This window comes from Pleurodeles waltl, chromosome 8 (assembly GCF_031143425.1).
Source record: "Pleurodeles waltl isolate 20211129_DDA chromosome 8, aPleWal1.hap1.20221129, whole genome shotgun sequence".
NCBI lineage: Eukaryota > Metazoa > Chordata > Amphibia > Caudata > Salamandridae > Pleurodeles > Pleurodeles waltl.
In genome coordinates this window covers 1185253026-1185269810 of record NC_090447.1, presented here as the reverse complement: position 1 = coordinate 1185269810, position 16785 = coordinate 1185253026, and the positions used below count along the sequence as shown (strand labels likewise).

The 16785-nt window shown below is 51.4% G+C and overlaps 1 protein-coding gene across 4 annotated transcripts in view; it reads left to right on the top strand.

The window, feature by feature from the left end:
- The window catches only part of DGKH (diacylglycerol kinase eta), a 661954-nt gene that overhangs the window by 393482 nt on the left and 251687 nt on the right, over window positions 1–16785 (top strand). For all 4 annotated transcript variants that reach the window (XM_069205429.1, XM_069205427.1, XM_069205431.1 and 1 more), the window contains one exon: window positions 6791–6878. In XM_069205429.1, coding sequence (XP_069061530.1) covers window positions 6791–6878 — 88 coding nt within the window. The remainder of the gene's footprint in view (window positions 1–6790; window positions 6879–16785) is intronic.

The window sequence follows — 16785 nt, the reverse complement described above, 5'->3', positions numbered from 1 at the left end:
CCATGTTGCTGCTTTCCCTCCCACCCGCCCTCTGCCATGTTGCTGCTTTCCCTCCCACCCGCCCTCTGCCATGTTGCTGCTTTCCCTCCCACCCGCCCTCTGCCATGTTGCTGCTTTTACTCCCACCCGCCCTCTGCCATGTTGCTGCTTTTACTCCCACCCGCCCTCCGCCATGTTGCTGCTTTCCCTCCCACCCGCCCTCCGCCATGTTGCTGCTTTCCCTCCCACCCGCCCTCCGCCATGTTGCTGCTTTCCCTCCCACCCGCCCTCCACCATGTTGCTGCTTTCCCTCCCACCCGCCCTCCACCATGTTGTTTCTTTCCCACCCGCCCTCCACCATGTTGCTGCTTTCCCTCCCACCCGCCCTCCACCATGTTGCTGCTTTCCCTCCCACACGCCCTCCACCATGTTGCTGCTTTCCCTAATTCTCCATGTTGCTGCTTTCCAACCCACCCGCCCTCCGCCATTTTGCTGCTTTCTCTCCCATCTGCTCTCCGCCATGTTGCTCCTTTCCCTCACACCCGCCCCCTGCCATGTTGCTCCTTTCCCTCCCACCCACATGTTGCTCCTTTCCCTCCCACCCGCCCCCTGCCCTGTTGCTCCTTTCCCTCCCACCCGCCCCCTGCCCTGTTGCTCCTTTCCCTCCCACCCGCCCCCTGCCCTGTTGCTCCTTTCCCTCCCACCCGGCCCCTGCCCTGTTGCTCCTTTCCCGCCTCCTGCCCTGTTGCTCCTTTCCCGCCCCCTGCCCTCTTGCTCCTTTCCCTCCCCCTGCCCTCTTGCTCCTTTCCCTCCTGCCCCCTGCCCTCTTGCTCCTTTCCCTCCCGCCCCCTGCCCTCTTGCTCCTTTCCCTCCCGCCCGCCCCCTGCCCTCTTGCTCCTTTCCCTCCCGCCCGCCCCCTGCCCTCTTGCTCCTTTCCCTCCCGCCCGCCCCCTGCCCTCTTGCTCCTTTCCCTCCCGCCTGCCCCCTGCCCTCTTGCTCCTTTCCCTCCCGCCTGCCCCCTGCCCTGTTGCTCCTTTCCCTCCCGCCCGCCCCCTGCCCTGTTGCTCCTTTCCCTCCCGCCCGCCCCTGTTGCTCCTTTCCCTCCCGCCCCTGTTGCTCCTTTCCCTCCCACCCGCCCCTGTTGCTCCTTTCCCTCCTACCGGGCCCTCCCACCCGCCCCCTGCCCCCTGCCCAGTTGCTCCTTTCCCTCCCACCCGCCCCCTGCCCAGTTGCTCCTTTCCCTCCCACCCGCCCCCTGCCCAGTTGCTCCTTTCCCAAGCCACCCGCCCCCTGCCCAGTTGCTCCTTTCCCTCCCACCCGCCCCCTGCCCAGTTGCTCCTTTCCCTCCCACCCGCCCCCTGCCCAGTTGCTCCTTTCCCTCCCACCCGCCCCTGCCCTGTTGCTCCTTTCCCTCCCACCCCTGCCCTGTTGCTCCTTTCCCTCCCACCCGCCCCTGCCCTGTTGCTCCTTTCCCTCCCACCCGCCCCCCCTTTCCCTCCCACCCGCCCCTGCCCTGTTGCTCCTTTCCCTCCCAGCCCCTGCCCTGTTGCTCCTTTCCCTCCCACCCGCCCCTGCCCTGTTGCTCCTTTCCCTCCCACCCGCCCCTGCCCTGTTGCTCCTTTCCCTCCCACCCGCCCCCTGCCCTGTTGCTCCTTTCCCTCCCACCCGCCCCCTGCCCTGTTGCTCCTTTCCCTCCCACCCGCCCCCTGCCCTGTTGCTCCTTTCCCTCCCACCCCCCCTGCCCTGTTGCTCCTTTCCCTCCCACCCGCCCCTGCCCTGTTGCTCCTTTCCCTCCCACCCGCCCCTGCCCTGTTGCTCCTTTCCCTCCCGCCCGCCCCTGTTGCTCCTTTCCCTCCCACCCGCCCCTGTTGCTCCTTTCCCTCCCACCGGGCCCTCCCACCCGCCCCCTGCCCTGTTGCTCCTTTCCCTCCCACCCGCCCCCTGCCCAGTTGCTCCTTTCCCAAGCCACCGCCCCCTGCCCAGTTGCTCTTTTCCCTCCCACCCGCCCCTGCCCAGTTGCTCCTTTCACTCCCACCCGCCCCTGCCCAGTTGCTCCTTTCCCTCCCACCCTCCCCTGCCCTGTTGCTCCTTTCCCTCCCTCCCACCCGCCCCTGCCCTGTTGCTCCTTTCCCTCCCTCCCACCCGCCCCTGCCCTGTTGCTCCTTTCCCTCCCTCCCACCCGCCCCTGCCCTGTTGCTCCTTTCCCTCCCTCCCACCCGCCCCCTGCCCTGTTGCTCCTTTCCCTCCCGCCCCCTGCCCTGTTGCTCCTTTCCCTCCCGCCCGCCCCCTGCCCTGTTGCTCCTTTCCCTCCCTCCCGCTCCCTGCCCTGTTGCTCCTTTCCCTCCCGCCCGCTCCCTGCCCTGTTGCTCCTTTCCCTCCCGCCCCCTGCCCTGTTGCTCCTTTCCCTCCCACCCGCCCCCTGCCCTGTTGCTCCTTTCCCTCCCACCCGCCCTCTGCCCTGTTGCTCCTTTCCCTCCCGCCCGCCCCCATGTTGCCGCTTTCCCTCCAGCCCGCCCCCATGTTGCCGCTTTCCCTCCCGCCCGCCCCCATGTTGCCGCTTTCCCTCCCGCCCGCCCGCCCCCATGTTGCCGCTTTCCCTCCCGCCCGCCCGCCCCCATGTTGCCGCTTTCCCTCCCGCCCGCCCCCATGTTGCCGCTTTCCCTCCCGCCCCCGCCATGTTGCTGCTTTCCCTCCCGCCCCCGCTATGTTGCCGCTTTCCCTCCCGCCCGCCCCCGGCATGTTGCCACTTTCCCTCCCGCCCGCCCCCGCCATGTTGCCGCTTTCAATCCCGCCCGCCCCCGCCATGTTGCCGCTTTCCCTCCCGCCCGCCCCGCCATGTTGCTGCTTTCCCTCCCTACCCGCCCGCCATGTTGCCGCTGTCCCTCCCACCCGCTCCCCGCCATGTTGCTCCTTTCCCACCATGTTGCTCCGTTCCCTCCCGCCCGCCCCTGCCCTGTTGCTCCTTTCCCTCCCACCCGCCCCCCACCATGTTGCTCCTTTCCCTCCCAAATGTTGCTCCTTTCCCTCCCACCCGCCCCCCGCCCTGTTGCTGCTTTCCATCCCACCGCCCCCGCCATGTTGCTGCTTTCCCTCCCACCCGCCCCCGCCATGTTGCTGCTTTCCCTCCCACCCGCCCCCGCCATGTTGCTGCTTTCCCTCCCACCCGCCCCCGCCATGTTGCTGCTTTCCCTCCCACCCGCCCCCGCCATGTTGCTGCTTTCCCTCCCACCCGCCCCCGCCATGTTGCTGCTTTCCCTCCCACCCGCCCCGCCATGTTGCTGCTTTCCCTCCCACCCGCCCCCGCCATGTTGCTGCTTTCCCTCCCACCCGCCCCCGCCATGTTGCTGCTTTCCCTCCCACCCGCCCCCGCCATGTTGCTGCTTTCCCTCCCACCCGCCCGCCATGTTGCTGCTTTTCCTCCCACCCGCCCCGCCATGTTGCTGCTTTACCTCCCACCCGCCCCGCCATGTTGTTGCTTTACCTCCCACCCGCCCCGCCATGTTGTTGCTTTACCTCCCACCCACCCCGCCATGTTGTTGCTTTACCTCACACCCGCCCCGCCATGTTGATGCTTTCCCTCCCCCCCGCCATGTTGCTGCTTTCCTTCCCCCGCCATGTTGCTGCTTTCCCTCCCACCCGCCCTCTGCCATGTTGCTGCTTTCCCTCCCACCCGCCCTCTGCCATGTTGCTGCTTTCCCTCCCACCCGCCCTCTGCCATGTTGCTGCTTTCCCTCCCACCCGCCCTCCGCCATGTTGCTGCTTTCCCTCCCACCCGCCCTCCACCATGTTGCTGCTTTCCCTCCCACCCGCCCTCCACCATGTTGCTGCTTTCCCTCCCACCCGCCCTCCACCATGTTGTTTCTTTCCCTCCCACCCGCCCTCCACCATGTTGTTTCTTTCCCAACCGCCCTCCACCATGTTGCTGCTTTCCCTCCCACCCGCCCTCCACCATGTTGCTGCTTTCCCTCCCACGCGCCCTCCACCATGTTGCTGCTTTCCCTAATTCTCCATGTTGCTGCTTTCCAACCCACCCGCCCTCCGCCATTTTGCTGCTTTCTCTCCCATCTGCTCTCCGCCATGTTGCTGCTTTCCCTCCTACCCACCCGCCCTCATCCATGTTGCTGCGTCCCCTTCCACCCTCCCGCCCTCCACCATGTTGCTTCTTTCCCCCCCGCCCTCCGCCATGTTGCTGCTTTCCCTCCCAACCCACCCGCCTTGCGCCATGTTGCCGCCTTACCTCCCACCCACCCGGCCACTGCCATGTTGCTGCTTTCCGTCCCACCCAACCGCCCTCCGCCATGTTGCTTCTTTCCCTCCCGCCCTCCGCCATGTTGCTGCTTTCCCTTCCGCAATGTTGCTGCTTTCCCTCCCAATCCACCCGCCCTCTGCCATGTTGCTGCTTTCCCTCCCACCCACCCATCCTCCGCCATGTTGCTGCTTTCCCTCCCACCCACCCATCCTCCGCCATGTTGCTGCTTTCCCTCCCACCCACCCTTCCTCCGCCATGTTGCTGCTTTCCCTCCCACCTACCCTTCCTCCACCATGTTGCTGCTTTCCCTCCCACCCACCCTTCCTCCACCATGTTGCTGCTTTCCCTCCCACCCACCCTTCCTCCACCATGTTGCTGCTTTCCCTCCCACCCACCCTTCCTCCACCATGTTGCTGCTTTCCCTCCCACCCACCCTTCCTCCACCATGTTGCTGCTTTCCCTCCCACCCACCCTTCCTCCTCCATGTTGCTGCTTTCCCTCCCACCCACCCTTCCTCCTCCATGTTGCTGCTTTCCCTCCCACCCACCCTTCCTCCACCATGTTGCTGCTTTCCCTCCCACCCACCCTTCCTCCACCATGTTGCTGCTTTTCCTCCCACCACCCACCCTTCCTCCACCATGTTGCTGCTTTCCCTCCCACCCACCCTTCCGCCGCCATGTTGCTGCTTTCCCTCCCACCCACCCTTCCTCCTCCATGTTGCTGCTTTCCCTCCCACCCACCCTTCCTCCTCCATGTTGCTGCTTTCCCTCCCACCCACCCTTCCTCCACCATGTTGCTGCTTTCCCTCCCACCCACCCTTCCTCCACCATGTTGCTGCTTTCCCTCCCACCCACCCTTCCTCCACCATGTTGCTGCTTTTCCTCCCACCACCCACCCTTCCTCCACCATGTTGCTGCTTTCCCTCCCACCCACCCTTCCTCCGCCATGTTGCTGCTTTCCCTCCCACCCACCCTTCCTCCGCCATGTTGTTGCTTTACCTCACACCCACCCTTCCTCCGCCATGTTGCTTTACCTCACACCCACCCTTCCTCCGCCATGTTGCTGCTTTCCCTCCCACCCACCCTTCCTCCGCCATGTTGCTGCTTTCCCTCCCACCCGCCCCCCCATGTTGCTGCTTTTTCTCCCAGTCCCCTCTGCCATCCACCCGTCCCTGCCATATAGCTGCTTTTCCTCCCACCCGCCCTGCCATGTATATGCTTTTTCTCCCTCCCACCCCCTCCATGTTGCTGCTTTCCCTCCCACCCGCCCAGCCATGTTGCTGCTTTCCCTCCCACCCGCCCAGCCATGTTGCTGCTTTCCCTCCCACCGAGCCCCGCCAAGTTGCTACTTTTCCCTGCCAAAGTTGATACTTTTCCCAAAATGTTGCTACTTTTCCCTCCCTCCCACTCCTGCCAAGTTGCTACTTTTCCTTCCCTCCCACCACTGCCAAGTTGCTACTTTTCCTTAATGCCAAGGCCCCCGCCAGATTGCTACTTTTCCCTCCCACCCGCCCCCGGCAAGTTGCTACTTTTCCCTCCCACCCGTCCACCCCCGCCATGATGCTAATTTTCCCTAGACCATGTTGCGGCTTTTCCCTCTCACTAGCCCCCCCTTCCATGTCACTTCTTTTCTCTCATACCCTGCTATCCTGTACTCAATGCCATTGCACTGTATGCCACTGCACTCTACTCTGCACCACTCTATGGCACTGCACTCTATGCAACTCTACTCTGCACTGCTGCAGTACATGTTACTCTATGCCACTACAGTCTACACCACTGCACTAACTCTGCACCACTGTGCTCTATGCCACTGCACTCTACCCTACACCAATCCATGCCACTGCCCTCTAGGCCACTCTACTCTGCAATACTCCACACCACTGTACTCTACTCTGCACCACTCTACAGCACTGCACTCTAAATCACTGCACAGTACTCTGCACCACTCTACGCCACTGCACTCTACTCTACACCACTGCACGCTTTGCGACTGCACTCTTTTCCACTGTACTCTGCACCACTCGAGTCTCTGCCTCTTCACTCTAATCTACTCTACACCACTCTACTGTATGCACTGCACTCTGTCACTCCAGTCTGCACCACTGTACCCTGCTTTGCACCACTATATGCCACTGCATTCTGTTCTACTTTACTGTACACAACACCTTCTACTATGCTCTGCATCCGCTTCTCTCTACACCACTCCAAGCTACGTCTCTCCACATCACTGTATGCCATGGCACTCCACTGCACACCACACTGCTGTAAAATATGCCTAAAATACATTAACAAAGCTAGTTGTTATTACGTGCTTGTTTCATATGTCCATGTGTAGTATTTTGAAATAGACGCAAACACGCTTCTCTGGGCAAATGAGACCTCTCTTTAAATTGCAGATAAATCCTAGAACTATAGGACTCATTTCACTATCTGTCTAGAAACACTCAACAGATGGCGCCTTTGTGAGACATCCGACCGTGAATACATGCTACAAATGAAGAGCACATGTTTAAAAATATTTTATATTAACCTTCTTCTGATACTGTTCGTTCTTCCTCAGGTGGAGTATAATGTCCTATGAACTCAAGCTGCCACCAAAGCCTTCCATTCTACCAATCACTCCAGAGGAAGAATCTGAAGAATGTCAAGTATGGTTTTATATTTATACTTTTCTTAATGTTATGTTAATTAGATTGGATGTTGTTATGGCAGAAACTCAATTTCTTCATGTCAAACTGACATTTGGCCGAAAATATGATTTGTAGTGTTCCTACAGTGTTCTGTTTCTCTAAAGAGCCGTTGAAACTATTGGCTTTTGATTTGTGACATTATTAATGCTTTGGTTACCTAGCAAACCTCCCATTACTTGTATTCGGTCATCCTTGGACAATCCTTATGTGAGAGACAAGGAACATGGCAAAATAAATCTTATTATACCAAAAGAAACATAATACGGGCTTTCATTCTAGACTGCATCTTTGACTACCGGTCATCGGCCTGTAAAAGTCTCATATTTCTGTGCCTTATCCTATGTAAACTATCTAAAGTGTCTCTAAAGAAGCCAACAGCCTACAACAAGAAGAAGGGATGTTCACAAGACCACAGCTAGAAAGACTTTACTGAAAAATAACACCACCAGGAGGTAATCAAAGTATTACCTCCCTGGCATCTTCCGTATCCCACTTCTAATTATACAGCTTTTTCCAAACAAGCCACAAATGCCAAGGATACTCGTGTAAAATGTAGTTCCTATAATCTGTGTTGTATCACCAGCCTTGATGACAAAGCCTTAATACCCGATTCCAGTTCTCCAGCATCCCTCTGGTGTAGCCTGTAGTGTGAAGTGACATTGTAAGCCCATGTGCAGCCTTACACACCATTGAGTCTTTCTTTTGCTCGTTTGGGGTGGAACTTTGGTGGAACAGGATAGAACCACTGAGTGACTGATCACCTCTTTATTGTTGAGACAGCAGATCACGGAATAAAAACAGTATTGAGGGCTGAATATCTTTCAGAGTGGTCCTTGAAATGTATGTATGTCCGGTGCAAGAAAAGATGGCAGCTGTTCCAGCCTGATACAATAACTCTGCCCTGCAAACACACAGGCTCCCACAGCAATTTTAAAGCTGTATTTATGAATGGTAATGCAGACATCTCATTTTTGTGAAATTAAGATGCCTTGGGGACAAGCTTGTCTGTAGTTAAGTTAAAATCCATCTAAAAATGTTGCAAAGTAAGAGTCTTGGGCCTCTAGATTCTACAAGTCACTGAACCTTCTTATTTGATGTAAGCGCGACAATGAAAAAAGTCCTGGCTGTAAAGGACTTCAAGGAAGCCTCCTCAAGGAATTAAAACAATCATTACCTTCCTGGATGGAAGTTGAGGGCAGGGCTCAGGAAGATCCCAATCTGCCTGAGTTCACTGAGTGCCCACCTAATAGCCCACAAGACTGAGGGTGGGATCACTAATCCTAAAATGAAGCCCACTTTCGAAACCTCAACTGGAACCAATCCCAAGCCAAACTGGAATTGTTGCACCAGTGATATGCTCTTAATACAAACCAAGTTATGAAAAAGACTCTATGATGGTTGTGAGAAGGGAGCGTGGAAGACCTTATGCATGTTTGTACTGCTGAAAGCACTCCCTTTGATAAGCCCTGCCCCTGAGGGCTTAGTATTCCAATTTCCCACACGATCAATGAAGCTTCAGTCTGGCTTACATGAACAAGAAGAGAAAATTGAGAACCATCTGGCAGAGAGGTGATATCCAATCCCCCGTCACTCTGAAGGAGTAGGGGAAGGCCAACATTTCCCTTTACCCAGGAACAGGCAATACCAGAGGTGCCTACTAGAAAAGAACTTACACTAGCGCCATGACGTTTAGAAGAAAAGGGGGATACAGAATTACGCATCCTCCTCCTGGAAACGTATGCAGAATGGGGTAGAAGTCTATTTCTTATGGTTCTCTGAACTGGTGTCAGAGGGCAGCAAACCTCTCCAATGGCAGGCAGGAGCCAGAAGACAATGGAAAGATCCATTTCACCCATTCAACTTCTATGTTGTACATCCACTAAATGTGCATTGTCAATATTGAGAGCATATGAGCCAACAATTTTTTTCACACCACCACCTTTGAGAAGAAGCAAGCCTCTACCAAGTATGCCCAATTGGGCTTTTGCATATAATTGTACATTCTGAAAAACAAGGCCTAATACCCATGACCCAACTTACAATTTTTCGACTTTGAAGATCAGCTGCCCTTGTCCCGTGATCCTAGAGGGGACTGTTTGTTAGGGTAGCCATACATTCTTAGCCAGAGGCCTCGGTCACGTCATGAGAGGCAAAGTAGCAGGAAGTAACACTAAAACCCTCCTTCTAGCCACCTCTGCCAGTATTGCAAACCAGTTCCATCAGTGGCATCAGAGCCTTGAAGTACTGGGAATAGGATTTCTTCCACTTGAGTATTTATCAGGCCTGTGTCACAGACATGTGCCCTAGATGATCTGGCTATTGCCCCAGATAAATGTATCCTGTTAGGGACAGAGAAGAAAGGAACAAAAAGGTTTTATACAGTTGCACATAATACACTGGTATACAAAATATGATATATGACCAAAACAAAGCCTACAGCATCCATCGGTCTTATACTAAGGCTCTGCCATGTGCTACAGAAATGAACCAGTCTTCCCCGTAGCTGAAGGTTTTAGTATAATTTCAGGACACAAACAGGATAGTTGCATCATCTTCAAGAGACCCCTAAAGTGAGCTGTCACTGATCCCTTTCTGGATTGCTCGTCAAGAAAATTTCCAGTTAATTACTGAGAAAAGCCTTAGCTGGAACACCTCTTCGTGCCAGAGAAGTAAGAACACCTGGCACACATGTAGGTAGAAGAATGCTTGCTCTTCCTTGCAAACGACTGGCAATGCTTGTTTTCTTTCAAGCCCTGGCCTGTCAAATCATAAAGGAAATTAAGTTGGAAATGGATGCTGTTCCTAATGCTATCCACCTTTTAGTCCCATTTTCCTATCAAAGAGTGCAGAAAGATTGTGTCATGCAGAAATGTCATACATACTGGACTTCCCTTCTTATTCATATCCTTTCCGTCATGAAGGTGTAGATGGACTGAGAGGTCTGACAGCACGTCCAGTTTGGTTCACAGGTAAGCCGTAAAGGTCAGCATGTTCTTTCTAGTTAAAATTCCTCTTAGGGTCTAGCTAAGCAACAACTGCTTCTACCCCTGTGAATTCACTGACCTCTGGGAAAATTTGTAACAAAAGAGAATTTAGGCTTAGTTAGTGGAGGGTGAGGGATGAGGTGCAACCATATGTGGTGTTTTTCCTTGCCTTCTTTCTCTGAGCCTCCTGGTGTGTAAGGATCTATGCAATGATCTCTGTCAAAAGGCATTCCAGTTGGTCCTCGGACAGGAAAGTCATCAATAGTGATGAAACCGGGTGGAGGTTAAGTGAAATGCCCACTTTTCTTTTAGAATGTGTGTTTGTCCCTATGAATAATGCAAAGCCCACAATGCCATCTACCTGCCACAGTCCCTCTTTCCCCCTGCTAAATGATGGCAGAGTCTTGGGCTAAAGCTCTGATAGGTAGTATGTTGGCAAGTGTGTCACCTCTCTAGCAATGTGAATTCACTTCACAAAGAAGAACTGGAATGAGGAAGACATGTGAGGGCGGTGGCATGTGTAGCTGCAGATACACATGCTGTGCACAGTCCGCCGTCTGGTGTTGGGCTCGGAGTGTTACAAGTTGTTTTTCTTAGAAGAAGTGTTTTCGAGTCCCGAGACCGAGGGGCTCCTCCCACTTCGGTTCCATTGCGCATGGGCGTCGACTCCATGTTAGATTGGTTTTTTTCCGCCATCGGGTTCGGACGTGTTCCTTTTCGCTCCGTGTTTCGGGTCGGAAAGTTAGTCAGAATCTCGGAAAAATTCGCCGGTATTGTTTCGTTCGGTATCAGGTTAGTTAGAACAAATCGACACCAAATCTTGAAGAGCTCCGGTAGCCCTTCGGGGTAATTTCGATCCCCCGTCGGGGCCTGGTCGGCCCGACCGCGTGCTACTTCAAGACTGATGGAACGGACCCCGTTCCGATTCTGTCCTAAATGCCATAATAAATATCCTTATACGGATCAACATTTGGTCTGTAACTTGTGCCTGTCCCACGAGCACAAGGAGGATACGTGCGAAGCCTGTCGCGCGTTTCGGTCGAGGAAAACGCTCAGAGACCGAAGAGCCAGGAGATTGCAGATGGCGTCCACGCCGACAGGACAACAACGGTTCGAGGAGGAAGAAGAGGAAACTTTCTCCATCCACGAGTCGGATTCCGAAGAACTCGACGCCGAAGAAACGTCAACCGTGAGTAAAACATCGAAACAAAAAGCTCACGAAAAGACTGACAAAGCCCAGGGGACGCCACCGCCAACAGGCCATGGCTTAACCCGAAAAGTAGGTGACCGTCCATCGGCACCGAAAAAGGGCGAGCTGGTGTCGAAGTCATCCGACTCCGGTCGAGATACAGGCACGCAGCAATCTCGGGCCCGAGAGAGTGGCTCAGAAAGGATTCAGCACCGAGACAGCGGCACTGAAGTTGGTCGGCACCGAGAGGGCACGACGCTGAAAAGAAAAAAGATTTTGTCGGGGCCGAAAAAATCAATCGAAACGGTTTTGGTGCCGAAACACCCGGCATCCGAACCGAGAATTAGTTCCTACTCAGAGGAACAAGGACTATCCTCTCAAATGAAAAAACACAGATTTGAAGAGGAATTACAAACAATAGAGCCAGATCACACGCAAAGGCGGCTCTTTATTCAAAAAGATACAGGGAAGATCAGCACTCTTCCCCCAATCAAGATGAAAAGGAAACTTGCCTTCCAACAAGGAGACAAGCAACCACAAGCAAAGGTGGTAAAGAAAGTAACTCCGCCACCCTCTCCACCACCATCAACTCATGCATCACCGGCGCAAACTCCACCATTAACACACTCACCAGCTCATACCACAATGAGCCAGGATGATCCAGATGCATGGGACCTCTACGACGCTCCAGTATCGGACAATAGCCCAGAGTCGTACCCAACTAAACCGTCACCACCTGAGGACAGTACATCATATGCACAGGTGGTCGCTAGGGCAGCCAAATTCCACAATGTATCACTACATTCAGAACCTATTGAGGATGACTTCCTCTTTAACACTCTGTCCTCCACCCATAGCCATTATCAAAGCCTTCCCATGCTCCCAGGAATGCTAAGGCACTCGAAACAAATATTTCAGGAGCCAGTTAAAGGCAGAGCCATAACTCCAAGGGTGGAGAAAAAATATAAGGCACCACCCACAGACCCTATATTTATTACAACACAACTGACACCGGACTCGGTAGTTGTGGGGGCAGCTCGTAAAAGAGCCAACTCGCATACATCAGGCGACGCACCACCTCCGGACAAGGAGAGCCGCAAATTTGATGCAGCGGGAAAAAGGGTTGCAGCACAAGCAGCAAATCAGTGGCGTATCGCCAACTCGCAAGCACTCTTGGCGAGATACGACAGGGCTCATTGGGATGAAATGCAACATCTCATCGAACACCTACCCAAAGAGTTCCAAAAAAGAGCGCAACAGGTGGTGGAAGAGGGACAAAGTATCTCGAACAATCAGATACGGTCTTCCATGGATGCAGCTGATACAGCTGCAAGGACAATAAACACTGCAGTCACGATAAGGAGGCACACATGGCTGCGCACATCTGGTTTCAAACCAGAATTACAACAGGCTGTGCTCAATATGCCGTTTAATGAACAGCAATTGTTAGGGCCGGAGGTGGACACTGCCATTGAAAAACTAAAAAAGGACACCGATACAGCCAAAGCCATGGGCGCACTGTACTCCCCGCAGAGCAGAGGCACATTTCGGAAGACACCTTTTAGGGGAGGGTTTCGAGGTCAACCCACAGAAACCAACACCTCACAAACAAGACCACCTACCTACCAGGGACAATATCAAAGGGGAGGTTTTCGGGGACAATACAGAGGAGGCCAATTCCCAAGAAATCGGGGAAAATTTCAAGGTCCCAAAACCCCTCAAAATAAACAGTGACTCACAAGTCACACAACCCCTTCACACAACACCAGTGGGGGGAAGACTAAGCCAGTTCTACAAATCTTGGGAGGAAATAACAACAGACACTTGGGTCTTAGCAATTATCCAACATGGTTATTGCATAGAATTTCTCCAATTCCCTCCAAACGTCCCACCGAAAACACACAATATGTCAAAACAGCATATAGATCTTCTAGGACTCGAAGTTCAAGCATCACTGCAAAAGGACGCAATAGAATTAGTACCAAGTCTACAGAAAAACATGGGAGTTTACTCACTGTACTTTCTAATACCAAAAAAGAACAAAACTCTGAGACCAATACTAGATCTCAGAACACTAAATACCTACATAAAATCAGACCACTTTCACATGGTCACATTACAAGACGTAATCCCACTGCTCAAACAGCAAGACTACATGACAACGTTAGACCTAAAAGATGCGTATTTCCATATACCGATACATCCTTCACACAGGAAATACCTAAGGTTCGTATTCAAAGGAATACATTACCAATTCAAAGTGTTGCCATTCGGAATAACAACCGCGCCAAGAGTCTTTACAAAATGCCTAGCAGTAGTAGCTGCACATATCAGAAGGCAGCAAATACACGTGTTCCCTTACCTAGACGACTGGTTAATCAAGACCAACACGCTAACAAAGTGTTCATATCACACAAAGTATGTCATACAGACCCTTCACAAGCTGGGTTTCTCCATCAACTATGCAAAGTCACACCTTTTGCCGTGCCAAACACAGCAATACTTAGGAGCGACAATCAACACAACAGAAGGGATAGCCACTCCAAGTCCACAAAGGGTTCAAACATTTCACAAGGTAATACAGGCCATGTATCCAACACAAAAGATACAAGCAAAGATGGTATTAAAACTCCTAGGCATGATGTCTTCATGCATAGCCATTGTCCCAAACGCAAGGTTACACATGCGGCCCTTACAACAGTGCCTAGCATCACAATGGTCACATGCACAGGGTCAACTTCTAGATCTGGTGTTGATAGACCGCCAAACATACATCTCGCTTCTATGGTGGAACAGTACAAATTTAAACAAAGGGCGGCCTTTCCAAGACCCAGTGCCACAATACGTCATAACAACAGATGCTTCCATGACCGGGTGGGGAGCACACCTCAATCAACACAGCATCCAAGGACAATGGGACATACATCAAAGGCAGTTTCACATAAATCACCTAGAACTGTTAGCAGTATTTCTAGCGCTGAAAGCATTTCAGCCCATGATAACCCACAAATACATTCTTGTCAAAACAGACAACATGACCACAATGTATTATTTAAACAAACAGGGGGGGACACACTCGACACAGTTGTGTCTCCTAACACAAAAAATATGGCATTGGGCGATTCACAACCACATTCGCCTAATAGCACAATTTATTCCAGGGATCCAAAACCAGCTAGCAGACAATCTCTCTCGGGATCACCAACAAATCCACGAATGGGAAATTCACCCCAAATACTGAACACTTACTTTCAAATTTGGGGAACACCCCAAATAGACCTATTTGCAACAAAAGAAAACTCAAAATGCCTAAACTTCGCATCCAGGTACCCACACCACCAATCCCAAGGCAATGCTCTATGGATGAATTGGTCAGGGATATTTGCGTATGCTTTTCCCCCTCTCCCTCTCCTTCCATATCTAGTAAACAGATTGAGTCAAAACAAACTCAAACTCATACTAATAGCACCAACATGGGCAAGACAACCTTGGTACACAACACTACTAGACCTGTCAGTAGTACCTCATGTCAAGCTACCCAACAGACCAGATCTGTTAACACAACACAAACAACAGATCAGGCATCCAAACCCAGCATCGCTGAATCTAGCAATTTGGCTCCTGAAATCCTAGAATTCGGACACTTAGACCTCACACAGGAATGTATGGAGGTCATAAAACAAGCTAGAAGACCTTCCACTAGACACTGCTATGCAAATAAATGGAAAAGATTTGTTTGTTACTGCCATAACAATCAAATTCAACCATTACACGCATCTCCAAAAGATGTAGTAGGATATTTATTACATTTGCAAAAATCAAATCTAGCTTTTTCTTCCATAAAGATACATCTCACCGCAATATCTGCTTACCTGCAGATTACTCACTCAACTTCACTATTCAGAATACCAGTCATTAAAGCGTTTATGGAAGGCCTAAAGAGAATTATACCACCAAGGACACCACCTGTTCCTTCATGGAACCTCAACATTGTCTTAACAAGACTCATGGGTCCACCTTTCGAGCCCATGCATTCTTGTGAAATGCAATACTTAACGTGGAAAGTTGCATTTCTCATTGCCATCACATCTCTAAGAAGAGTGAGTGAGATTCAGGCATTTACCATACAAGAACCATTTATTCAAATACATAAAAATAAAATAGTTTTAAGAACAAATCCAAAATTCTTACCAAAGGTTGTCTCACCGTTCCACTTAAATCAAACAGTAGAATTACCAGTGTTCTTCCCACAGCCAGATTCCGTAGCTGAAAGAGCACTACATACATTAGACATCAAAAGAGCACTAATGTACTACATTGACAGAACAAAACTAATTAGAAAGACAAAACAACTATTTATTGCCTTTCAAAAACCTCATACAGGAAATCCTATTTCAAAACAAGGCATTGCTAGATGGATAGTTAGGTGCATTCAAACCTGCTATCTTAAAGCAAAGAGAGAGCTGCCTATTACACCAAAGGCACACTCAACCAGAAAGAAAGGTGCTACTATGGCCTTTCTAGGAAATATTCCAATGAACGAAATATGTAAGGCAGCAACATGGTCTACGCCTCATACATTTACTAAGCACTACTGTGTAGACGTGTTATCTGCACAACAAGCCACAGTAGGTCAAGCTGTACTAAGAACTTTATTTCAAACTACTTCAACTCCTACAGGCTGAACCACCGCTTTTGGGGAGATAACTGCTTACTAGTCTATGCACAGCATGTGTATCTGCAGCTACACATGCCACTGAACGGAAAATGTCACTTACCCAGTGTGCATCTGTTCGTGGCATTAGTCGCTGCAGATTCACATGCGCCCACCCGCCTCCCCGGGAGCCTGTAGCCGTTTAGAAGTAGATCTTCAACATTTGTACATTTGTAAATATATTACTTTAACCTTCATTTTGTACATACTTATTCATTCCATTGCATGGGCACTATTACCAGCATACACAACTCCTACCTCACCCTCTGCGGGGAAAACAATCTAACATGGAGTCGACGCCCATGCGCAATGGAACCGAAGTGGGAGGAGCCCCTCGGTCTCGGGACTCGAAACCACTTCTTCTAAGAAAAACAACTTGTAACACTCCGAGCCCAACACCAGACGGCGGACTGTGCACAGCATGTGAATCTGCAGCGACTAATGCCACGAACAGATGTACACTGGGTAAGTGACATTTTCCTTTCCATGCTGTTCTTTAACTTGGAAAAAACATACCTAAATGTAGCTTGGTGTTTATATAACATGTCATTCTTAAAATTGCAATTCTAGAAATGATCAGACTTTGCAATCTTGCAAGTTATGAGAGTGAAAATGATGAGAACTAGTTTTTCACTCTGGTACTATGAATCACTTGGTGAGAAAATATGCACCTTCCACTGAAGTACTTTAGGAGCCCTTAGAAATATGCTAAACTATCTTGTCAATATTGAGCAGTCAAAATGTATATTGAGCAATCTTTACTTTTTTTGTGTGGAGTAGTCTGGGATTGTATCCATATTTAAAGCTATCCAAAGGCTGTTAGTGGGTGACCCTACTAAAAAGGAGGCAGTTGGGAATTACATTTGACTACTTCCTCATTAGTTTTCTGCAGATTGTGATCAGTTGAGTGATGTAATACTGATAAATGGTTCTCTGTTATACAGTAAAACAAAGCATTAAATAGCTCTTGTTTTGACT